Source organism: Megascapheus bottae, chromosome 13, assembly GCF_031878675.1.
Source record: "Megascapheus bottae isolate mThoBot1 chromosome 13, mThoBot2.hap1, whole genome shotgun sequence".
Taxonomy (NCBI): domain Eukaryota; kingdom Metazoa; phylum Chordata; class Mammalia; order Rodentia; family Geomyidae; genus Megascapheus; species Megascapheus bottae.
The window spans coordinates 60,474,854-60,500,185 of NC_143521.1; the positions used below are offsets into that span (position 1 = coordinate 60,474,854).

The 25,332-nt window shown below is 57.7% G+C and overlaps 1 protein-coding gene across 5 annotated transcripts in view; it reads right to left on the reverse strand.

The window, feature by feature from the left end:
- Positions 1–7,816: 7,816 nt before the first annotated feature.
- Positions 7,817–25,332, reverse strand: part of Ctbp1 (C-terminal binding protein 1) — a 44,446-nt gene continuing 26,930 nt past the window's right edge. For 4 of the 5 annotated variants that reach the window (XM_090343959.1, XM_090343961.1, XM_090343957.1 and 1 more), the window contains 8 exons: positions 22,852–23,006; positions 17,136–17,280; positions 15,641–15,847; positions 11,034–11,248; positions 10,116–10,246; positions 9,517–9,644; positions 9,164–9,281; positions 7,817–8,742 (listed from right to left, as the gene is read on the reverse strand). In XM_090343959.1, coding sequence (XP_090200085.1) covers positions 8,556–8,742; positions 9,164–9,281; positions 9,517–9,644; positions 10,116–10,246; positions 11,034–11,248; positions 15,641–15,847; positions 17,136–17,280; positions 22,852–23,006 — 1,286 coding nt within the window. In that variant the 3' untranslated portion in view covers positions 7,817–8,555. The remainder of the gene's footprint in view (positions 8,743–9,163; positions 9,282–9,516; positions 9,645–10,115; positions 10,247–11,033; positions 11,249–15,640; positions 15,848–17,135; positions 17,281–22,851; positions 23,007–25,332) is intronic. The other variant, XM_090343958.1, reaches the window with a different exon arrangement.

Here is a 25,332-nt window from a genome sequence, read left to right on the forward strand (position 1 = left end):
CTGGGCACTGTGGGATTACCTCAGCGGGGCCCGCCAAAGACCTGGTGTCCGGCTCTGGGGGTGCACATAGGGGTCAGGGCCTGTCCAGCACTGGAGCAGGGTGGGGATTAGGACTTGTTCAGCACTGGCGGTGCACAGTGAGGACTTGGGGTCACAAGTACAAGCCCAACCCTCGGCACCCATTTTCTAGTACCACTCTCCTCCCACAGTCTGGCCCAGTGACCCAAGGGATTTGCCAGGAGAGCGGCTGGGGACAGTGGCCTCAGGCAGGCCGGCTGGCAGAGAGGGGCCAAGTCATCTGGTGTTGATTGGGGGGATGCTGGTGTCTCTGCCAGCACAGGCTTCCCTGCGTGCCTGTCCTCAGTCACCCGATGCCTCACCCACTAGCAGTCGCCCCAGCCCCTCAGGGGCAACTGGAGACCCTCAGCCTTGACAGGGAGGGCGGGGGGGGGTCAGTACTTGGCAGCCACAAGAAAACTATAGTGCCACACCTTGAGCTTTGTTTGCCATGTCCACTGGCATCTGCCTCCCCCCAGGCCTCCGCCCCTACTGGGAAGCGGCCAGGGAGAAGGAGAGGGGCTGGGGCCTGCGGCCAGCATCTGATTCTCATTTGGGGTATGACAGCGCTTCCTGTCTGAATGTCTCCTCTACCCAGGCCTCCAGGGTGACTCTCCCCACAGGGCCAGCGTAGGCAGGAAGCCAGCCACCCCTCACTTCCCGATAGTGGCCAGGCCTTAGCTACCTCAAAGCCCAGGCTGACCTGGTCCAGTCCCCAAGACTAACAGGATCCACCGGGGGCCCCTACGCCCTCTCCATGGAAAGCCTCCACCTCCTCCCCTCAGCTGACCCCTGCGTGTGCAGAGCTCACGGGGCTGAGAGACGCCATCCCGTGACAGCCTTGCCATCCTGTGACAGCCTTGCCCTGCTCACAGCTCTGCTCATAACCAAGGTCACAGGTGACCTTGGTGTGCGGCCCCAGGCCCAGTGAACCAACTACACAGCTGTCCCCTGTTCCTGCCCCACCCCGGTGAGCTGTGTGCTGGGGCACCTGGCACACCCACAAGGGCGCCTTCCCGGGAGCAGAGACCCACCCACCACGGTGGAACAAAGAGCACGATCTGAACATAAGATCCAGGATGTGCCGGGAGGCGGCCCTGCTGGCTCTCACCTTCTGTCCTAGCTACTTAGGGAGCTGGGCTCTGAGGATTCCGGTTTGAAGCTAGTCTGGACAGGAAAGTCCATGGTGCTGTGACTCAAGTAGTAGAGTATATCTTTGAGAAAAAGAATCTCAGGGACAGTGCCCAAGCCCCGAGTTCGAGCTCTAGGATCAGGTCTTGTGGAGAGCAGGGTGAGCCCTGGAAAAGCAGCAGCCTCCCGCTGTGCCGCTGTGCGCTGGCCTTGAGAGCCAGAGGCAGGCAGAGGACTGTGGGCCACAGACGGCCCGGAGAGCACGGCGGGGCCGGCTTCTCTGAGCAGGCCCTGCCTCAGCAAGAGCCAGCGGCCCCTGTGGGGCCTTGCCAGGCCCTGCCGTGGGGGTGGCCACGTAGCCAGGGACATGCCTGGTGTGCGTGAGGGGACGGGGAGGAAGGGGTGGGCATCTGGAGAGAGGCTCAAGGAGCCCCAAAGGGCACTGGACCTGAAGAGGAGTCACGGAGCGCCTCCCAGCTGTGTCCACCCCGCAGGCACTGGTCCTCTGCTTCAGAACCCAGATACTGCTGCTCCCTTGTCATTCTTCGCCAAGCTGGCTGGGCCCATGGATTTCTTTTTTTTCCTGAGCCATTTCCAGGATTCTGCATTTGCAGAAACACTCACCACTTTTATTGGAAAGCTGGCTCTCAGCCCTGGACCTTAGCCACCGCGGTCCCTGCGCTCCCGCCCCCCCACTCTCAGACAGGGCCATCAGAGTTGTATCCCAGTTCAGTAAGAGCTGAACAAAAATATGGCTGGGCCTGGGGTGGTGGTGGGGGATTAAAAAATACATGGCTGGCTTGGCTCCTCGAGGCTTGCTGTGCTCCAGCGGGATGGACCCGGGCACCTCCTGGCCTTGGCCTTTCCAGCCTCTTGTGCCACTAGGCTGAACCCTGGCTTACAAACATGGACCTTCTCTGTGCATGTGCCCACTTCTTTGCCCAGTCCCTGGGCATACACATTCTGAGCAGGGAGCCAGAGTCTGTGACACTCCACTCTCTTGCTGGCCACGTCCCCAGGGCTGGGGGCCCAGCTCCAGCTTGCTTCATCACCAAGCTGCACCCAAAGGTCAGAGGCCGCGCTCACCGACACATCAGAGCCAGGGCAAGGGAGCAGCACAGTCCTCCCTTCCCTGGTGTGGCCCTGAAGACCCAGCTCCAGGGACGCACAGAGGCAAGGAGAGGTTACCGAGATCTGGGCTGTGGTAGGTGGCCTAGGGGCCTCTCCAGCACAGGTAGCAGGAAATAAATCCTGCCTGGTCTGTTTGTGGTTCAAACCGTCCTGGTTCCTGAGTGGGGGAGAGGCAGGCTGGGAATTCCCCAGCCCCCCCTGATGCAATGGAGCGGACTTAGGGGGCCTGGCCAAAGCTCACCCCGGGGGTGAGAAGCCTGCCTGCCAGGCTGGACCCCAGGAAACACAGCAAGGAGGGTGTGCGTGTGAAGTGTCACAGGGAGCCAAGCTTTTCCTCAGGACCCTGGGCAGGCCGCCGCAGAAGACGACCTACGCAGTGTCGGCTTGTGAAGAACCAGCTGGTAGGGGCCTGGGCTCAGTGCTACAGCTGAGCACCACTCCGGGCCACTGGGATGAGGGAGATTCAGAACAAGGCACTTGACAACGGGAAAGGTGAGGCCTGGGCCTAAACAGCATTCCACCCGTCTGCAGCCCCGCGTCCTGGTGGACATGTCCTCTGCTGCCCCGCGTCCTGGTGGACATGCTGCCATTTCCAGGGCTGCATGTTCTCCCAGGGTCCAGCTGCCCTGCCCGGTAGCCTTGGCCCTCCTTCAGCTGCCCATGCCATCTTCAGTTGGGATGGTGGCTTGGAAGTAGCAGAACGGCCAGGGCTCTATGGGGATTGAAGGCCACATCCATGAGGGAGAGCTCCTCTGCCAGCCGCTTCTCTGCTTGACGTCCGTAGCCAGGCCACGGTAGGAAACTGGGCCAGCTCTTCTTTGCTGGTCTGGCAGAGGCACTATGGCTCCCAGCACGCCTTGGACAGGACTTCCTAGGGGAGAAACGTGTTTTCCACTGCTCTGGGCCTGTGGGGAGCAGGATATGGTCTCTGGAGGACTGCACCAGGCCGGAGAGAGGAAGCCACTGTGCGCCCTTGGGCGCTGACTTGCTTCAAGCCTTCGTGGTCAGGTGCCTCCTGAACCAGCACTGCCCCAGCAGAGCTGCCCTGGACCCTTGGGCTCTGGACATAGCACACATGTGCCAATGCCAGGCCCCTAGCAGACAGCAGCCTGCGGAGTGTGCAGTGCTTCGTGGGAAGTCGTGACTTTCTGGGCAGTCATCTTTATCTGGATACAAGCTGTCTTGAGTCAGAACTCCTGGCGACTCAACCAAAGCAAGCCAGAAGCAAGCTGCCTGCCTGGTTGTGGTCATTCCTGCTGTCCCCTGCTCTGAGACCGTCAGAGACTCCTCTGCTAGACACGCAGAGACATCCTGGCTGCTCCCTGGGGTCCTCTCCTTTGGTAGAGTGGTTAGTCTTAAGGGAAGAGTCTTGCAGTATTTCTGCACAATCCAGGGGCAGCCCCTACCACCCGAGACCTGTGTGGTAGCATCCATATTGCCCCCTCTCCTGGGGCAGCCTAACCAATAGCTTGTCTATTAATGGTCCCAAAATTCTGGAAGCCCCATCGTGAGTTAGGAGCAGACACTCCCAATGGCATAGCTAAATGATAAATGTCCCTGTAAACAACAGCAAAGGATGACAGTTTGTAACTCCTAAGATGGATAAAAGTCTAATTGCTTTAGTATACCACGAGCTGTCAAGTCAATAAGAAAAGGGACCAACTGGAATTCCCCACAAACAAAATGAGCAGTGATTGAGTATGGAGTTAGTTAAGACAGAAGACGTGAGTGGGGTGTGATTTCATTGGCGATAGAAAAGCAAACCCAGTGCCATGTCTGGTCCTGGATAAGGCAGGCTCAGGGCACGTGAGACAGGCTGCAGCATGGGCTGTGGGAGGGGCTGTCCCCGGAGACAACACTGCCCCCTCACATGTGCGCACGCGGACCAGCAGTTCCACCCTACACATAAGCTTGGCCAGAGCCATCTCCTCACTTGGGCTGGCTACTCCTTGGACACGGTGTGTGAATAAAGTTTGTTCCACAGTGGAAACTCCCCGATAGCCAGAGGCCAATAACACCAAGATGACTGGTTAAACACTGGAATCTCGTACTCGGAGAGGAGTGAACCAGCTTGCTTCTACACTTGTTTGTAAATCTTCCCAAGCCTGGGCAGGGCCCGTGGGACCTCCTTTCCTTTTGTGCCCCATCTCCCACTTGTGACCTGTGAGAGACATTTGAAGACCCAAAGCACAGAGCTGCTCTGGCCGCAGTGAAGGGAGGGCTGGGGGGGGGGAGGACGTGGATACAGCATCCAGAGCAGCTGGAGCCGCGGGCCCACATGGCATCCAGAGGTGGGGACAGCAGAGGCGGACTCTCCAGATGTGGGTATTTGGATGGGTCAGGGTCCCTGACTTGGGCCACTGCCAAGGTGGCCAGGGCTCAGGGCCAGAAGGAGCAGGCCAGGCAGGAAGAGGCCTCTGGGGCCAGCTGGAGAGTGGAGCTGCACAGAGGGCCAGAGGCCCTCCTCCGGCGCTGGGCTCCAGCCCAGGGCCCAGATGGTTTTGCTCACTGCAGAATGTAGAGTGTCCTCGGGAGGGCTGGCCACGGACCCCACTGCCTCCTCCCACTTTGATGTCATTGTTGTTCTTTGCTGGAAAATCAATTTTCAAGTCTTGCTGGTCCCTGGCTGGGAGGAGCAAGGGACAGAGGGGCTTCCTGTCCTCCTTGGTCCTGCCCAGGGCAGAGGCTTAGTCTGAAGTGGGGTGAGGGACAACTGAGAAGCCATTGGGGAGAGAGCATGGTCCCTGCCACGGTCCCCTGCGGGCTGCTCTGAGATGACATAGAAAAGGACATGTCCAAGGAGACACCCCAGATCTTGTCCTGCTGTTTACCCCTCCCAAAGGCCTGGAGAGTGGCCTCACTGCTGCTCCAGGGGCCCAAGCTCTGGTCCTGCTGACCTGGACCCCTTGACATCCTAGCACCAATGATCTTACCTTTGCCAACCGTCTCTGGAATAGGAGCCCATGGGGCCCAGACACAGCTGGATTCTTGCTTCATGCTTTGTGCTTTTGCTTTCTGTTTAAAAAATAGCCCCCATCTCTCCCACTCGGTTAGTTCTACACTTTTTGGGGGGGGGCGGTCATGGGACTTGAACTCTGGGCCTGGGCGCTGTCCCTGAGCTCTTCAGCACAAGGCTACCACCCTACTCCTTGAGCCACAGCCCCACGTCCAATTTTCTAGCAATTAATTAGAGAGCCTCACGGACTTTTTAGAGCCTGGGCTGGCTTTGAATCTTGATCCTCAGATCTCAGCCTCCTGAGTAGGCAGGCTGACAGGCCTGAGCCACCGTGTGGGCACAAGGACTCGCCTGTGCACGTCTGCATGGGTGCACTCACAGCACACACACATGTACAGTCACCCGTGTGCACATGCATGCGTACACACTTGCCTCTGCACACATGTACAAGCAAGATGAGCATTTATTCTACTGACCAATATAGAAAGCCCACAGCACTAACAGTCCGATTTGACAGAGACTGAGCAGGTGAGCAGTGTGACAGATGAGTGCTGTACTGTGCATGTGTGCACAGGTGAGTGCACACTGGCAGTGTAAGGATGGGGTTCACTGCACACGGACGTCATGGACTTGGGGCACACAAAGGCGCGTGTGTGGCTGTGCGCTGCAGTTCCGGCCTGCCACACGAGGGCGTCTTTACTGGAGGTCCACACAGCGTCGTGGAAGACAGAGCGGCCACTTCCCGTGAGTCACAGCAGGGGCTCAACTTCTGTTCCAGCAGTGCAGCTGATGGAGGCTGCATTTGGGCCACTGTAGAAAGAAAGCCAGGACACTGAGCCAGCACTGGACGGCCACGTTTGACTCCCATCGACTTCCATGCCACTCAGGCTGCCCCTCAATCTGAAAGTTCATTTTTATCACCTAATTCACATTTGCTTTGGGAACACTATTTGCTTTTTGGAGGAGGCAGATATTCACAGAAGAGCAAGGAAATAGAAAATCATACAATGATTTAAACACAATGATAATATAATAATAATACAGAGCTGAGCTTTTGTGGATCAGCTAAACCGAGGAATGTGTAGTTTAGAATTTCTGTCTATGACATTTAAAAAATTTATTATTTTTTAACCATGCTTGGTCAAAGCCTTCTGTGCTAAGTTCACAATAAATTCACTGAACTTTGTTTGCACTGGCATTTCTTTCACTCAATTGAAAAGGGCAGAGAGCTGCCTGCCTGGCGCTTCTTGCAACAACCCTACCAACTGCTGGTAGTCTCTGCACAGGCCTGGCTCCAGAGACCACCTTAGTCCTCACGGCTCCCTGGAGCCCGTCAGCACCCCCAAGACCACCCTGCAGCAACACCCACTTGCAGACCCTGGCTGGGAACCCTTAGTGTTGACTCTGGACCTTTCTCTCAGGCTGCTTGCATGGACTGCAGCCCAGGCTTGGGTCAGAGCCTGTTTCTTGTGTTTCTTAACCCTAATCAGTGGAATCAGCTCTGTAATTTTTTTTTGTCAGTCCTGGGCCTTGAACTTACGGCCTCGGCACAGATCTGTCACTTTTTTTTTTGCCAGTCCTGGGACTTGAACTTAGAGCCTGAGCACTGTCCTTGGTCTTTCTCAAGGCCAGTGCTCTACCGCTTGAGCCACAGCACCACTTCCAGCTTTTTCTGTGTGTGTGGTACCAAAGAATTGAACCCAAGGCTCTGTGCATGCTAGGCAAGTATTCTGCCACTAAGCTACACTCCCAGCCCAATCTGTAATTTCCTGAAGGTAATTCATATTTAGTTTGCCTGTTTTCCTTTTTGAGGGTAATGGGGATTGAAACCACATCCTTGCATTTGCCTCCTCCACTTGTACCACAAGCCCCTCTCTTTTGTCTGCAGTGTCTGAGGCTTGGTGTCCGTGATGAGCCAAGTTGGTTTCTAACTCTCGATCCTCTGGTCTCCACCTCAAGTAGCTGGGATTATAAGCAGGTGCCGCCATGCCCAGGGCAGAGCGTTGGGATTGCAGCACACTTGGGTGCCTTGGGGCAGAGGGTATTCTGTCCTTTAAAAAAAAGGAACTCTATGACCTCATTTTGATGACTGCAGGCGACTGAATTTCCTCCTCTCTATCCCAGCATTACATAGCTGTACTTGTGCTTTCCATCCAGCAGCACAGTTTTGTCCATTTTCCTGTTTTTCAAAGAACTGTTTTTCTTCATCTTAGTTAATTTTGTTTGATTCCTAAGCTTACAGTTTTAATTTTGCTGGGGGCTTTTTACTTGCTCACAGCACACCTAACGTCTGCCTTAATGCCTCCCCTTGGCCTTTTCTAACATTTGTACTTGCGCCCACACTGAGGGCGGAGGAGCTGTTCCCAGGGCTGCATCTGACGGCTCCCGGGCCACGGTGGTTGTCAGGCTGGCCGCCTGGCACAGCCTCATCTGCAGCACCTCCGAGGGACCCTCAACCGTGGGACGCAGAAGGAGTGGGGGCTGTGTGTGGAGGGCACCAGTCCTCCCGGCATTCCCGAAAGATGAAGCCGCTGAAACATGTGAGGCATGCCAGCTCTTTCTGCGATTTTTATTTCTTTAAAATAATTCATACAAATGGTTACAGTCACAAACATGATTTTAACCAAAATATTGCTAGCCTACCACATGAGCAGGACGGCAGTGGCACGGCGAGGCCGGCGGCATGCGGCACGCACCCCTCAACCTGCCGCGACGCCGTCTTCATTCGGAACAAGGGGGTTCATGCCAAAATTAGGAAAAACAGCCTTGTCTTGTTTTTCTAAATTATTCTAAAAGTAAGAGAAGCGGGTAGAAAAAACAATGCACGTGTGGCGTAAAGGAAAGTGGGAAGGATCCGTTGTCCTGAGAAGTTCGCCAGCGGCCTCTGCTGGGGCTCGCTCCAACGTGGAAAGGAAAAACTAACCTCCAACGCCTTGCTGAATGCTCCCTCAGGTTTTCTTTTTGTTGACGGCTAAGCAAACAAATCCTTTGTAATGTTCTAAAAACTGTACACGGACAAGAACATTCATGATAGAATTAACTACTAACTTCTTTTGCTTAACGAGGAACGCAAAGGACACGGGACGGTGAGGCGGCCGGGGACGGTGAGGCGGCCGGGGACGGGACACTGCAGTCAGTGCGGGAGCCACGCTGCCTCCGGCCCCTCCCCACCGGGGCCAGTCTCCGGAGCGCAGGGCTGCTGCGGGCACCACGCCCGCACGCTGCGCTGAGGGCACGTGGGGCCACCACCGGGCGCTGGGGCTGGAAAGCTCCTCCTGGGCTACAACTGGTCACCCGTGTGGTCTCTGTCTGCCTCAGGCTTGACAGCTTGGCCAGGAGATGGCGCGTGGGGCGGGTGGGCCACCGGGGGCAGCCCATGGGACAGGGACATGGCGCTGGGGACGATGCCTTCCACGGCAGCTGGGATGCCCGTGGGCGCCACGCCCACCACACCTGGGGGGTACCTACTGGAAGAAGAGGGGGATACGAGGTCACTGCAAAGGGCTCCCTGTGTGGTCCCTGCCTCTGCACATGGCCTTTTTTGCAGGCAGCAGTGGCAGCATGGGACAAGGAGGACGACAGGCATAGACACCACTGGCCTTGGTCGGGAGGTGAGGCCTGACTTCTTTCCTTGGGTGACTGCCCTGGGCTCTGGTCAACACAGCCCCTTGCCCACCCTCCTCTGTAAAGATAGCTTCTGCCATCTTGTGTCCTGGAGACCAGGACTGGCACACATGTCCCCTGCTGCAGCCTAGGGGAGTGGACTGGGTCTTGTACATCCATACAGGGTCCTGACCACTGGGCACAGCCACCGTGGAGAACACAGGCCGAGTCCCAGAGAACCGAGTCCAGGCTGGGGTCCTCTGCCTCTCCATCTTCCCCACTCACCTGTAGGCAGCCCCGTTGAGCTCTGGGTGCACCACAGCAGGGTCCAGGCTGGCCCAATGGGTGGCGGCGGTCAGGTGGTCCTTATTGACACAGTTCTTCAAGCTGTCTGGAATCCGGCCTGGGAGAGGGGCAGCAACACCTAGTCAGAGCTGGCTGGGGCCAGGACGCAGGCGCCTGAGGTTTCCTGCTGCACCCTTGGGCCAGCACCCCTTCGGGGTCTTGGCCATGGCTCCTGGTGGCATCCCGAAGACCCCAGCCACAGCATGGACCCGGGCCTGCAGCACGGAATTCTGCCTGCGGTCCCGGGGGCTCTGACACGAAGTCGCCTTTGGGGAACGAGCGGGGCGGCCCACCTGTGATTGCTCGCCGGATCTCCCGGGCCGCCTCTTCACGCATCTCGATGGACGCCTGTTCGCTGTACCACGCGGCGTGGGGTGTGCAGATGAGGTTGGGCGCGTCCTTCAGGGGGCCCTGGCTAAAGCTAAGGGCGGCATGCAAGGTTGTCAGTGGCTTTGTGCCACACGTGGACAGGCAGGGGATGGCCTGGGACCCAAGGGTGCGGCTAGAGTTCTAGGGCAGGCAGTGGCCCACGAGCCCCTGGGGGTGGGGCAGGTCCCTGTACTTCAGGGAGGGCCTCACACATCCGTCATTCCGGGGTCAGCCACTGGCCGCCCCGCCCAGCGCTGGCCTACGGCCCTACAAATGCTCAGGCCCAGCCAGGCCCCAGAGGAAGGCCAGAGACGAGGCTACCTCTGGATGCGTTCTGGCCACACGGCGCCTGAGGCAGGGCCCTGGGCCCACGTGAGAATCAGGGCTTCCTTCTGCTGGCCCAGAGGATTAGGTCCTTACTAGGCGGTGGACAGCAGGCACGTGGGAACAGAAAAGTGGAGAGCAGGGGTGGGGACAGACTGCAGGCGAGCAGGGACAGGGGGCAGATGCAGGCACGTGGCACCTGAAAGGCTCTGACTCATGCACGTCCAGGGCCGCACCGCGGATCCGCCCCTCCTTGAGCGCCTGGGCCAGCGCCTTCTCATCTACCAGCCCGCCACGTGCCGTGTTCACCAGAAAGGCCCCTTGTCGCATCTGGAAGACAGGACACACGACGGGCTGACGCCAACCCCCCCCCCCCCGGCTCCAGCCCCACGTCCACCCGTCGGGAGGGATAATGTGACGGTGGACACAGGGCCCAGGGCCCCTTCCCCCTAGGCCCGCCGAGGCTGTGGGGCCCGTCTGAGCTGCAGTGGGCACACGGCGATGGGCGCCACTTCCTGGGCCTGCACACAGGAGCCTCCTCGCCCATCACACCCACGACAGCGTGTGGAGGGACATCTGAGTCCAAACAGCTTTTCCCCTGCCAGTTCCTACCAACTGACTACTGTCCACAAGCCATGCCTGTCCGAGAAGTTCCCTGGACCTGGGCACATGTGCAACACCAGTGAGCAAGTGTGGGAATGTGTGAACACGTAGATGTGTCCTGGCTCTTCCCAGGACGGGACGCCAGTGTGAGAGGTCCATTTTCAGCTGGCGCATGGCATCCAAAGGTGGCAGAGGTAGGCAATCTTCCCAGCAGCGCCTGCCCCAACATGGGAAAGGTGAATGGGCTTGTATTTGCCAGAGAAGTTATACCTTGAGAGTCCTGGAAGAGCTCAGAAAACAGCAGTGTGGGGACCGCAGTTTTGGACATCTGCTGCCACGGGGCAGCAGAGGCTAGAGCCTGGCCCTCTGTCGCCAGGTCCTGGGACAGGGACTGGACTGGAGAGGCAGCAAGCCCTGGGGGTGGGGGTAGCCCAGGCGCGCTGCGCAGGCCTGGGGCCTCGAGCCTTGCACTCGGCAGCAGGCCCCGGCTCTGGCCAGCAGAGGCAGCACACACCTGCTTGACGGTGAAGTCGTTGATGAGGTGGTGGTTGTGCTCGTTGAGCCCGCAGTGCAGCGTCACGCAGTCGCTGTGGAAGAGCAGGTCCTGCAGGGTGCTCACCCGCTGCAGCCCCAGGGCCCGCTCGATGCCGTCCGACAGGTACGGGTCATAGAAGAGGACGTTGAAGCCGAAGGCCTTTGCCCGCAGAGCCACCGCCTGCCCCACACGACCTGGTAGAGACAGGCGTGAGTCCAGCACCACACCAGACCCGGAGACCATACCCACTCCAGAGAGGCAGCAGCCTGCTAGGCAGGGCAGCCCCAGGGCACCAGGTGGGCCCCAAACCACTCTGCAGTGACAGTTCACGACGCGCGTACTCCACAGTGGCACGGGCGGGGGCCCTGGGGTTGAACCCACAGCAGAGAAAGCTTGCTGTGGGAAAGCACGCCCGCCCACCACGCACCCCGCCCCACCAGGACCCCACCACACACGCACACACAGCCCTCCACGTGGTCCAGGGGCCAGAAGCCATGCGCAAGGCTGGCTCTCCACCCCCGCCCCTGCCAACTCGGGCTCAGGGGACATGGACATCTCAGCTCACCAGGAGGCGTCTGAGGCCACGCTCCTTCTCACGTCTGTCAGGTGAGAGGGTGGCACCACCATGGAGCAGGAACAATTTTAAAGGTGTCAGAGTGGGCCTCCAGAAAAGTGGTTTGTGGGAGACTAATGTGGCCTATGGAGCCAGGCAGGGGGACAGCATGCACAGCTGTGCTGGACAGGACAGAATGGACATGTGCAGAGCTGAGGAGCAGCGCATGCCCTGCCTGTGCATGGGAGACATGCACACGCACATGTGTGTGCACACAGACACACACACAGACACACACACACACACACACACACACGGAACAGGGTGGCAGGGCCACACCAGGATGCAGGTTGGGGAAACAGGACTCTGCAGGGAACAGGTGTAGTGGGCAGGAGGCCCATCTGAGAGCAGAGGCCCCCTGGGTGACACCAGGGGAGGGCGTGGAGCCAGACTGCAGTGGGAGAGTCACGGGGCGGCCCACCGCGGTGCTGGAGCACAGGAGACAGCCATCAGGAGCTCAGGGCCCTGCCACAGGCGGGCAGAGGGGACCCTGGGGTCACCGGAGTCAAGAACTCTTCCCAAGTCTGAGCACGTGCACAGGGAGAAGCCCGATTCTTCCTACATGCATGAAAAGTGACTATACGTGTCCAGAGGAGAGGTCACCCCCCAGACCTAACCTGTCCATGCCCCCCTCCCCTGAGCTGTCCAAGGTAGCCGCGTTAGCCTCTCTCTACTTCATTCTACACAAGGCCCTGCACATCATAAAAAAACAAAACTGAAGACATACAAAGTATGAAAATAGTCGCTTCTGGTTTACAAAACAACACAAAAGCTGACCCACAGAGAGCCCAGCTGCTGGGACCAGCTGACCAGAAGGGGAAGGACGCACGCCCTCTGCAGAGCCAGGGGCAGACCCCTGTGCCGGAGGCAGGGCGAGGAGCACGAAGGTAAGGTGGGCTGTGGGAGGACAGAGCACACGTGTGAGCCAACAGCATAAGAGGCCTGGAGAGCCAAGACCAGATCACCAGGACAGACCAAGACACCAACCAACGCAGAAAGGAAACATGATAAAGCTTTCTGAGAAGAGACCGGCTGACCATGAGAGGACAGCCACGCAGGAGGGAGAGACAGTTACAGTAAGAGGCCACGCAGGTCAGGACTGACAAGCCACTTGCAGTTCTGCACAGGATGGTTCTGGCCTTTCAACAACACTAACACCCAACAGCCAACTATGAGAACATAAAATAGGTTATTTGTCACAACCTTGAAATACAAGCGATCTTCCTGCTTGAGATGTGGCTCTAGCAGAGAGCTGACTAGATGGGGGGGGGGGGTATTCCTCACAGTAAATTTAACAGACTGGTTCCTGAACTGCTTTAATTCACGGAACTATCTTTCCTTTAGAATTATAAAACATTTGGAGTAGAGACATGGCTCTACTCCAGAGTAGGGGCCAGCCGCATTGGCCTAGTGGTAGAGTACTCACCTAGCAGGCATGAAGCCCTGGGTTTGAGTCCCTGGAACCACTTACACAGAAAAAGCCAGAAGGGGGCTGTGGCTCATGTGGCAGAGCACTAGCCTTCGGTAAAAAGGGTCCAAGGACAGTGCCCAGGCCCTGAGCTCAGACCCCAGAGCTGGCAAAAAAAAAAAAAAGAAAGAAAGAGAGAGAGAAAGGAAGGAAGAGAGAAATAGAGAAAGAAAGAGAGAGAGAGAGAGAGAGAGAAAACAGGAGAGAGAGAGAGAGAGAGAGAGAGAGAGAGAGAGAGAGAGAGAAAGGCCAGAGTATAGGATCTAAGTTTAAGCCAACACAAGCCAGCTGGTGCTGTATGACATTGAAATGTGAAATGACTGCATATATGACCCCAGAGAGGCCGCCTTGTACTCAGCATTCCCACACACCGAAGAACGCCCCAACGCGCAGAGACAAGCTGGTGTGGCAGCAGAGTGGCCAGGACAGCCTGACAGGAGGTGGGGGCAGAGAGGGACCTCAGATGTGGCTTCAGGGGAGACAGGGGGATCTGAAGGGTGTAGATGGCGTAGATGGTGGCTGGCTTCCAGCCTAGCAGAAGCCTCTAGAAGGAAGCGCTGCCTTTGTGACTCTGGGGAGGAAAGACGCCTTGCCGCTGGCAGGAGACACACAGGCAAAACAGCCCACAGAAGACCCTGGAGGGCGCTGGAGGGCGACACAGGGGCACCAGCCAGGTCTGAGCTTCGGGAGCCAGGCCCTGCTTCCTGCTCTGCCTTGGCGGCCCACAGCCAGTGTCAGCCCAGGAGACCCTGGCGTTATCTGACGGGACCACTGCGTGGGCACACCCTCCCCCAGCTCCTGCTCCCAACTCCACCAGGATCGCAGAACTTCACTTGGGCTTCAAGCCAAGTGCCAGGAGCCAGTGGGCAGGCGAGGAGGCTGCAGGCCGGGGCGGGCAGCCCCAGGGGCACAGTGGGAGCCTGGAGCTGACCGGGGGCAGTGATGTTGTCCAGTGTGTGCTTTGTGTAGGGAAAATACAAGGCAACAGAGAAGTGCGAGGTGTGAGCTCACATGGTGGCTTACCTAAGCAGGTGTGCGGGAGTGACAGGAGGCACGGGCCAGCCAGGGAGCCCTCAGGGCCCAGGGGCCGGCATCCAGTCCTCCTTGGCAAGCCAGAACCCATGGATGGTCTTCAGTGTGTGTGCGGGGGAGGGGGAGGCACTCAGCACAGGTGGGCAGCCTGGGGACAGCAAGTCCTTGGGCTGGGAGGACCCGGGGACAGCGAGGACCTGGGGGACAGCGAGGCCCCAGGCTGGGAGGACACGGGGACAGCAAGGCCCCAGGGCTGGGAGGACACGGGGACAGCGAGGCCCTGGGGCTGGGAGGACACAGGGACAGCGAGGCCCCTGGGGGACAGCGAGGCCCTGGGGCTGGGAGGACACGGGGACAGCGAGGCCCCAGGCTGGGAGGACACGGAGGACAGCGAGGCCCCAGGCTGGGAGGACACGGAGGACAGCAAGCCCCACATGGTGGCTCTGCTCCACTCCCAGGTGGGACTGGCAGCTGGCTGTGAGCAGGGCTCCAGATGTTGCAGATAAGGTGGAGACGCCTGCCTGGGGGCTAGGAGGCCAGCGGGGTGGCTGTGAGAGAGTCCGGTGGTGGCACACCCCGCCCCATCCTCCAGGGGACAAAGCACTGTGACAGGGAGGGCTGCGAAGGCAGGGGGCAGCCTCAGGACAAAAGCTGAGCCATCTGCAAGAGCAGGGGCCATGCCAGCCCCTAACTCAACCACACACCCAGCCTGCAACGCGTGAACAAACCTTTGGGTCAGGGCCCCAAGATGGGAGACAGAGGGCCGCAGAGAGGACAGGGAAGGGACATCTTGTGCCCTGGTGTATTGTGAATGTCCACGGAGTCACTTTCATCTGCACTCAGCCACCTCAGGCTGGAGCTGTGTGTGCACGGCCATGCCCATCCACAAACATCCCACATGTCCACACGTGGGAGGGCTACGTGCCATGTGTCCATCGTGTGATGTCTGGGTATGCACATGTGACAATCCATGCATGTGTCCATGTGCCGTCTACCTGTGACAGGCACTCCATGTCACCTGCATGACACCTGTGGTGCCCATGTCTCTGTGCGTGCACCACGTCGCCCCCATATTCACTGTCCCTGTGCCATCAGTCACCTGCTTGCGGTGCTGCGTGTGTACCTGTATGCACGTGACATCTTCACGGGAAGTGTATCACATGACATCTGTGTGCTGCTGTGTGCGCGTTCTCCTACGTGCATGTGCTCGTGTGTGTGTGTGTGTGTGTGTGTGTATCCTGTGTGCATCCCCCTGTGCCTGTGTCACTTGCCGGTGCAAGCGTGACGCCATGGGCTACATCTGGAGGTGGTAAGGCTCTGGGTCTGGGGTGCCCGGCCCCGGGCCCTCCGCCCTGTCCTGGGCGGCGATGAGGCCAGGCCTGAGACTCCTGGTATCCCAAGCATGAGCCCATGTGAGCAGCAGCGCAGACGCAGTTGGGCTGTGCGTGCTGAGCCATCTGACCAGCCACGCACCTAGTCCAATGATGCCCAAGGTCTCCCCACGGATCCGGGCCGCTCCCGAGGCCACCTCGCGAATCTGCTCCACGCTCTGGACCCGGGTACCTTCCCTCAGAGCCTGGTGCAGCCAGGTGGTTCGCCGGTACAGGTTGAGGATGTGGCACAGGGTGGAGTCCGCAGTTTCCTCCACCGATGCCGCGGGCACATTGCAGACAGCAATACCTGGGGGTACAACACACAACACACGTGTGGGGACCACAAGTCCTGTGTCCTGGCCCCCTGAGATAGCCACCAGCAGCTGCTCCTGCCATAACGCCTCCTCACGGTGGTGACCACAGTGACCCCTCTGGAGGCGGGTGGACTTCTGCCCTAGGTACACGGCACTCCGCACCGGCAGGGCTCCCCTAGCCAGGGCTTCCCAGGTCTGTCAGACATGCAGGCAGTTGAGCGGAAGCCAACGGTGTTGCCAATACCGTTTCCTGAGGCTAGACCACTGGCCGCTCAACCTCTCTGAGCAGCCCGTGGCAACATGGAGGCAGAACTACTGCAGAGTACATTAGCAACATGGAGGCAGAACTACTGCAGAGTACATTAGCAACATGGAGGCAGAACTACTGCAGAGTACATTAGCACACAAAGGCATCATAGCTTCCTGCTCCCCAGGCCAAAGGACTCTGATTCCTCCAGCACCCCTGCACCCCTCTTCCACTCCTACCCCAGAGGATCAAAGCAAGGAATGAGAGAAAGCCAGACAGCAATGATTCATCCCCTGAGCCACTGTGTGCCCCAATTTCCCCGTGGAGTAAGGCAACAGCTCCTCCCGGCCAATCAAACAAAACAACTCCCCTACAGTTCCCTCCCCCAACTGGAAGCGGTCTCAGTCGACAGAACCGTCTGCAGACAGGATGAGGTGCTGCCACACACATGCACGCACGCATGTGCACACGTGCACAGCAGAAACTAGCAACAGGCCACTCCATGGCTGGGTGCATCAGAGAAACGTGTGGGCATGGCACGTCTGTACACGCCACAGGATGTCCGCATGAGCCTCGGTGAGTGTGCAGGGGCACAGGAGCCTCGATGTGCACGTGTGTGCACACGCAGGGTGCTGGGCCCATCTGCTCACAGGTACGTGGGTAGTGCACGTGCACACGTGCCCTTGTGGTTCCTCAACGTCCTTACGCTTGCGTGTGCTGTGGCCATCCATGTCCACACACTACATGCGGTGTGTGTCTGCACTGCACACCTCTGGGGTCAGTCAGCGGTGGCTCCCTCGTGAGCCGTGGACCACTGGAGCCACAGCTCCACTTGCGACTTTTGTCTTGGGTAGGTTGGGGGAGGTAAGCCTCGCCGACGGCTGCCTGGCTGGCTTCACACCACCAATCCTCGCACCTGAGCGCTAGCATCACAGGGGAGCGAGCAGCCTCTGCGCCACTCCTCCTCCTGCTCCTCCTCCTCCCTGCCCTCACCTCCCACAGCCCTGGGCAAGGCTGGCTCGGGAGGACCCTACCTAGATCCCCAGCTGACTTGACGTCAATGTTGTCAAAGCCGCTGCCAATTCTCACGATTATCCGGAGGGCCTTGAACTTCTCCAGGTCTTCCCGGGTCAGAGTGATGGTGTGGTACATCAGGGCACCCACGGCCTCGTTCAGCACCTGCGGAGGGAGGCTCTGTGGGGCGCAGGCGGGAGGCCAGCCCGGGCTGCGCCCTCCTCACCAGGAGACAGGCTGCCCCGGGAAACGTGGCCTTGCCACAAGGCCCTTGCCCAGACCAGCAGGAAGGGAGCCACAGGTGTGAACTGTGCGACCACACCCTCCACGCCCACCAGGCAGCCCAGGGATAAGGGGCTGGCACAGGGCAGAGGCAGCACTGGACACTACAATCCTGCCACCGGGTCTTCTGGAGAGGAGACCTCGGAAACACGAGGACATAAGGATGAGTCTGAGGATCAGGGACCAGGAAGGTGGAAGTCTGAGACGGTGGGGCAGCACCCAGAAGACCACCGAACTGTAGGGCCAGGAGAGCAGGGGGTCCGCAGGTCCCAGAACCCACACCTGCAGAGCCTGACCTCATTAGCCCAACATGACCAAGCTGGGAGCATGGCGTAGGGTCGCGTGCTCGCCTAGCATGTATGAAGACCCGGGTTCCAATCCTCAGTACCACATCCATAGAAAAAAGCCGGAAGTGGTGCTGAGGCTCAAGTGGTAGAGCTCTAGCCTTGAGAAACACAAGGACAGTGCTCAGGCCCTGAGCCCAAGCCCAGGACTGGAAAAAAAAAAAAAAAGAAAAAGAAAAGAAAAAAGAAACATGACCGAGTGCACAGATGCCTCCCTGAGAGAGGACCGGGCCTCCTTTGCTCCATGGACTGTGGGGAACCGTGTAGGCCAGGGCCACGTGAAGGAGGCAGGTCCATGCCTGCTGATCTGGACTTTTGTCACAAGGATGAGAGCCAGCGCTGAACTCTGACTTCTGCAAAGAACCACTGGTGCTTCCTTCGTGCAGGCAATGCTCACGAGGCACCAAAGTACTGCTGGCAGCCAGGCCCGGTGGCTCCCGCCGGACACCCCAGCTACTCAGGAGGCTGAGATCTGAGGACCGAGGTTCAAAGCCAGCCTGGGCACTGACGAGCCTGAGGCCCTTATCTCCAATTAACCACCAGAAAACCTGAAGTGGGGCTGGGGCTGACTGCCGGCCTGGCATCGGGGAGAACACCAGAACAGCCTGGTGACTGTCTGGTCGTGGCGTGGTCCTGTGGGACAGTGAAATCGCATCAAAGCCCATTGTGCGTGGGTAGGGGATGCTGGGCTGGACGACCCCCCTGACTGCCCCATGCTGCTTGCATTTAGAAATGGGTGACTGGAGCCTGCCCCACACAGATGAAGACGTGCTGGTGTACAGAGCAGACAAGGCTGGACACACTAGAAAGGGCTCTGGAAGCATCAGGGTGGGCCCTGGTGCTGGAGGCAGACTTGGTATGGTGGGCCCCTCCCCGAGATAAGTGGGCAGAGCAGGGGACTGCACACAGCTGACAGCCTGCTTCAGGGTCCTGAACACTGGGAATTCGAAAGCCCTGCCATGCAGGCTGGCACCCAAGTTAGAGCTTCAGCTTTCATTTGGGTGACGTGTCAATTCACATTTCTTCAACTTTTTCACCAAGAACTTTAGTGCTTAGTGTACAAACAGTGCTGGCTAGCAGCGTTCTAAGAACAGGAATCTGAATGTGACTCCTGCTCCGTCCTGCACGGACAGAGTCTGTCCTGTACTCAGCCAACAGGACAGAAGTCCAGGGGCAGGCTTTGCTGGGTAGCCAGTGGGCTGTCTCCAGCCAGATTTGCCCACTCTGTGCCTCTAGTGGATGCTAAGCTGCTATTTCACCTCGAGGGGACCTGCAGAAGTTGGTCCTTTGGGTCAGGCCCCCGAAGCTCACCCCACACACCCACTGGTGAGCACCCACTGGCCACGGGACTGGAGTAGCCACTCCATGTCTGGGTGGCAGAGTGAAGCTATCTGGGTCTCAACATGCAGATGCTCAGAGCCAGGCTGCCAGTGTGTGGACTGTCAACTGCCATCGGCTGCAGCTGGACCCTGGAGTCCAGCGGGACTCGCTTAGCACACGGTCCAGCCAGAACTAAGTTCAAAGGTAGGAGGACACAGAGCCACCACACCACTCGTGGTGGGTAATAGGGGGCCCATCTAAACTTTTGGCTTCTCTCTCTGGAAGACATCATCATCACATGGTGTCACTGTTCCTGGTCCTTATACAGGTGTAGCCGGAGTGTCACCACTGTCCAGATGTCTCCCCATGACATCAGCACCCTGTAGACGCTTCTGGACCACGGAGGCCAGCAGTCACCTGCGGGTGCATGTGCTCCACGCTCCAAAGCCACACCCTCATCCTCATATCTGGGTCTAAGCTGGCTCTGCATCCTCTGTCTTGTCCGCTCCCGGTGGCAGAGATGTCAGGTCTCCTATCTGGGTCTAAGCTGGCTCTGCATCCTGTGTCTTGTCCACTCCCGGTGGCAGAGATGTCAGGTCTCAGGTCTAGACTCACCCTGACAAGGAACACCAGCTCCGTGGCACACAGCTCTGTCCTCTTACTTTCTCTGGTCCTAGACACAACTGAAACTTGGTCCTGAGGCTGGATCCACAGCAGCCTGCCTGTTCCACACACCCCTCAGCCTTCCGGTGTCGACTTCTGGTACTTTCAGGTCTGGGTTACTCCTAGCACCTGGCTTCCAGCATGTGGCACCCTCACGCATCCTCTTGCCTCCCCAGCACTCCCCTGTGCCCCCAGTGGGCAGCGTCCTGCTCTCTCAGCAGCTGAGGCTGGCAAAGACCCAGCACCACTGCGCCTGGCGGTGTCTTGTGGACCCTCCAAGGTTTGTGGCAGAAGAGCTGGCTCTGCTGACTCTGCCTTCAGAGTCAGCAGGTTCTCACACCTATACCTCATTCTTTCCACAGAGACATGAAACAACAACACCCAACTAGCCGAGAGCGGCTTCTACTCTAAGGCAAATTCCTCGTGACAGTGCACTGAACAGGCATTTTAGCTCCTTCCCATGCCGAAATCCTGGAGACGAGGGCCTGCAGGCCCTGCCATAGCTCCTGTCCTCCGGCTCACTCCACCACTCCGGACTTAAGGCCAAGATGGAGCTCGGGGTCTAGGCTCCCAACACATCTCTTTTCCAACCAGCAGAAGAGGGAAGGGAAGGCCAGGAGTGAGGCCGAGCGGCAGAGTGCTCACCTAGCATGCACGAAGCCTCGGTACCACATACACAGAGGAAGTCAGAAGTGGTACTGTGGCTCAAGTGGTACAGTGCTACCTTGAGAAGGCCCTGAGTTCAAGCCCTGGGGCCGGCAGGAAGAAGAGGAGGAGGAGGTGGAGGTGGTGGTAAGGGGCATGTGTACCCACAACTTCCTTTGCTGGAGCTTCCTCGCCTGGCCACGCCCAGCAGCCAGAATGCTTGGGAAAGTCCTTTCTTACGTGGGACCTGGACGCCGTGACGTGAGTGGCCCTCACCGCTCGGGCGTCTCCCTGGACGGTGTGTGGCCCTCACCGCTCAGGCGTCTCTCTGGACGGTGTGGAGAGTCCTTTCGTTAGGACTCTTCATTGGTCCTTTTAATTTCCAAGAGCATCTGCAGTTCTCGACCTGCCCTGCGGTCCTGCTCCTGCTTCACTGGGGCTGCCAGAGCTCCCCGAGCCGGCATCCACAGCCCTCGGGAGAAGGTCCCTGGGCCTTGGGGGCTCTGCTCTGCGTCTCTGCCTCTGTGTACCTGACGGCCCAGCCTGTTCCTGATGTGGTGCTGTCTGGAAGGGTGGGGAGCCACCCGCCACCACGTCAGGACCCAGCCCCGCTCTCTCCTGTCCGACTACCTCTTTGTTTACACTGTACCTTAGTTTGTTGAGACAGTATGGGTTGGCAAGAGTGGTTATAATATTGCTTATGTGTTTGGAAGCTTCCTTTTTCATTTGACATAGTTTTTTGTACAAATTCTTCCTCTTCCCCCAGTCAGCTCCCATCAACCACTTAACCACTCAGAGTCCGGCCTCCTGGTCTGTCAGAGAAGGGCTGCATGCTTACTTGCAGGTTTGCTGAGTGACAGGATTCAGGATGAAGCAGCCGGAGAGAGGCCTGGCAGTGTATCCAAGTACTCTCCACTCTTCCTCCCTCCATTCCCGGCTTTCCATTTCCCAGCAGCTCTTATCACCCCCAGAGAAAACTCCCTTGCAAAAAAAATTCTTCCTCTTCCACTTTTCCCTTGTACTGTATGTGCCAGCCACGTAACTGTGTCACACGTTGATTCAAATGGCCACCACCACTCCAGGGCCAGACCTGGTGCCCTGCCCTCATCTGGCCTCTGGCCCACACCCGGCACTGGCCCATCTGCCAGCTGTGCCTCCCAGAGTGTCACTTGAGATGGTGGCCATGGCACGACACAGAGCCCTGTGGAAGTCAGCTCTGGGCTTAGGGTGAGGCCACAGAGGCCCGTCGACATGCTGCAAGTACCTGCAGCTATGGGGAACTGAACTCCGGTGCCAAGCCCGATTCTGCACACAAGGGGCAGCCCATGTGGACACTCGTCCTCAGAGGCCCCAGGATCTCATCTGGCAGGTGAGCAGCCCCACTCCTTCCAGGCTTCTGTCTGAGTTTCATTTCTCCAGGACAAGTGCCCTGAGGCTTCCCTGTAGGAGGCATGGCTGTCCCAGAGCAGCCTTCACCTGGCTTACAGGTTCACACTGCACTTACTAATACATTTTTTTCTACCATTTCAGAACTTCTTCCATTGCTAGGCTCTTGGGTTTTCCTCCAGCCTGAGATGTGTTAGTATATCACTCCTGGCTCTCACCCTCCCCTCCGTTCCTCACCTTTTCCCACACAGCGCCTGGGCTGAGATTTCTAAGGCCTTGCCACCCGTTGTGCTTCAGTGGCCACTACACAGGCCCCACAAATCCTCATCTTTGGCTTTGCCACTTTCTTGCTCTGCATGTTTTACTTTTACCAGATCTTCCACTTCACCGTACAGGGTTTCCAGGTCGGCTCTGCTCTCGAGCTGCTGTGTCAGTGCCAGGACCCACTGCCAGCCTGGGTCTCCTCAGCTCTTGGCTTACCTGGCTGGTTGTGTACAACATGGATATGTGCCCAAGAAGAGCCAGTGAATGTACACGAGCCCCGGCTGGCGTGCACCTCTGCAGAGGACTCCAGGGCTGGCAGCCAGGATGGCTGCACAAATCTCCACCCAAAGCAGAGCTCTGGAATTTTCCAGTTCCTTCACACCTGCTCTTCCTCCCAGACCTGGCCCCACCAGCAGACGCTGGGGTTTCTGTGGGCGTGGCCTACTTCTCACAGGTTGGCTTTAGAGAATGTGTGACAGTTTTCCGACTCTGGCTGTGAGGTGGCTGTCCTGACACTCTGTGGCACGGTAGAGGCCAGCACATCACCTGTGGATCTGTGGGGAGCAAGCAAGGGCGGCCCACTGCTTCGGGAAGGGAGCACCTGGGTGGGCCCTGCAACTCCATCAGTGCCCCACGGTCCCACTTCCGGGGAAGCGCTCATTACAACACAATGAGAAGCCAGGGGTAAACCTATCTTGACCTCCATTCATGGCCTGGGCAATGACAGCGGCCATTTCCAGGCTCAGGTGGGGCCAGGGCTGGGGAGTTGGGCCCACTGTTGTGTGCCAGCTCAGGCAGGGCAGCCCCCTCCAGACGCCTCCCACAGCATTACCTTCTCGTGGATCTCCTGTGTGGACTGTGCGTCACAGAAGGCCACCGTTGCCACGTCCTTGAGGATGGGCATCTCCACCGTGCAGTCCCGGCCATCGAGCAGCGCCACCAAGGGCCGAGGGTGCAGGGGCCCATTCATGATGGGAGGGCGGACGCCTGCGCAGACAAGAGGACACTCAGCACCTTCACCGTGAGGCCAGACGCTTACCCACCCCACCCCACCCCATGAGGTCTCTGAAGTGGCAAATGCAAATCAGCAGGCAAGACTGACCACTCTCGGCTATAGCTCACTGACAGGGGAGTAGACATACATCACCAGCAGCCACCACCTCCCAGTCAGGCTCGGAGGCCTCAGGAGTCCCTGGGCTGGCTGGGAATGGAAGAAGAGGGAGGCTGCAGGCACCGTGGTTCTGATCTGCTCGGTCACAGGTCCCACTGTCCACACAGGAATGGGCAGTCACACACGAGGGCTTCGGGCAGGGTCCCTCCTAGCACTGCTATCTAGTAAGAGCACCTCCTCCCATCCTGTCATCCTAGCTACTCTGGAGGTGGAGATCTGAGGACTGCAATCCAAAGCCAGCCATGAGATTCTTATCTCCAATTAAGCACCAGAAAACCAGAAGAGGCGCTGAGGCTCAAGGGGTAGGGCGGTTGACCTGAGCTGAGGAGCTCTGGGACAGGGCCCAGGCCCAGAGTTCAAGTCCATGACTGACGAAAAAAACACCAAAAAAAGCACCTCCTCCCATGACACATGAATGATGAAGGCCTTCTCCTCCAATGAGACATGAATGATGGAGGCCTTTTCCTCTCATGAGACAGGAATGATGGAGACCTTCTCCTCTCAATGAGACTTGAATGATGGAGGCCTTCTCATCCCATGAGACAGGAATGATGGAGGCCTTCTCCTCCCACTGACATGAATGATGGAGGCTTTCTCCTCTCAATGGGACATGAATGATGGAGGCCTTCTCCTTCCATGAGACATGAATGATGGAGGCCTTCTCCTCTCAATGAGACATGAATGATGGAGGCCTTCTCCTCCCAATGACATGAATGATGGAGGCCTTCTCCTGTCAATGAGACATGAATGATGGAGGCCTTCTCCTCCCATGAGACATGAATGATGGAGGCATTCTCCTCTCAATCAGACATGACTGATGGAGGCCTTCTCCTCTCAATGAGACATGAATGATGGAGGCCTTCTCCTCTCAATGAGACATGAATGATGGAGGCCTTCTCCTCTCAATGAGACATGAATGATGGAGGCCTTCTCCTCCCAATGACATGAATGATGGAGGCCTTCTCCTGTCAATGAGACATGAATGATGGAGGCCTTCTCCTCCCATGAGACATGAATGATGGAGGCCTTCTCCTTTCATGAGACATGAATAATGGAGGCCTTCTCATCCCATGTCACATGAATGATGGAGGCCTTCTCTTCCCATGAGACATGAATGATGGAGGCTTTCTCCTCCCATGAGACATGAATGATGGAGGCCTTCTCCTCTCAATGAGACATGAATGATGGAGACCTTCTCCTCTCAATGAGACATGAATGATGGAGGCCTTCTCTTCTCAATGAGACATGAATGATAGAGGCCTTCTCCTCTCAATGAACATGAATGATGGAGGCCTTCTCCTCTCAATGAGACATGAATGACGGAGGCATTCTCCTCCCATGAGACATGAATGATGGAGGCCTTCTCCTCCCATGAGACATGAATGATGGAGGCCTTCTACTCTCAATGAGACATGAATGATGGAGACCTTCTCATCCCATGAGACATGAATGATGCAGGCCTTCTACTCTCAATGAGACATGAATGATGGAGACCTTCTCATCCCATGAGACATGAATGATATGCAGGCCTTCTCCTCTCATGACACATGAATGATGGAGACCTTCTCATCCCATGAGACATGAATGATGGAGGTCTTCCCCTCTCAATGACACATGAATGATGGAGGCCTTCTCCTGTCAATGAGACATGAATGATGGAGGCCTTCTCCCATGAGACATAAATGATGAATGCCTTCTTTTCCCAATGAGACATGAATGATGGAGGCCTTCTCATCCCATGAGACATGAATGATAGAGGCCTTCCCTTCTCAATGAGACATGAATGATGGAGGCCTTCCCCTCTCAATGAGACATGAATGATGGAGGCCTTCTCCTCTCAATGAGACCGAATGATGGAGGCCTGCCCCACCCATGACACATGAATGATGGAGGCCTTCTCCTCCCATGAGACATAAATGATGGAGGCCTTCTCCTCCCATGAGACATGAATGATGGAGGCCTTCTCCTCTCAATGACACATGAATGATCGAGGCCTCCCCCTCCCATGAGACATGAATGATGGAAGCCTTCTCATCCCATGAGACATGAATGATGGAGGCCTTCTCATCCCATGAGACTTGAATGATGGAGGCCTTCTCCTCTCAATGAGACATGAATGATGGAGGCCTTCTCCTCTCAATG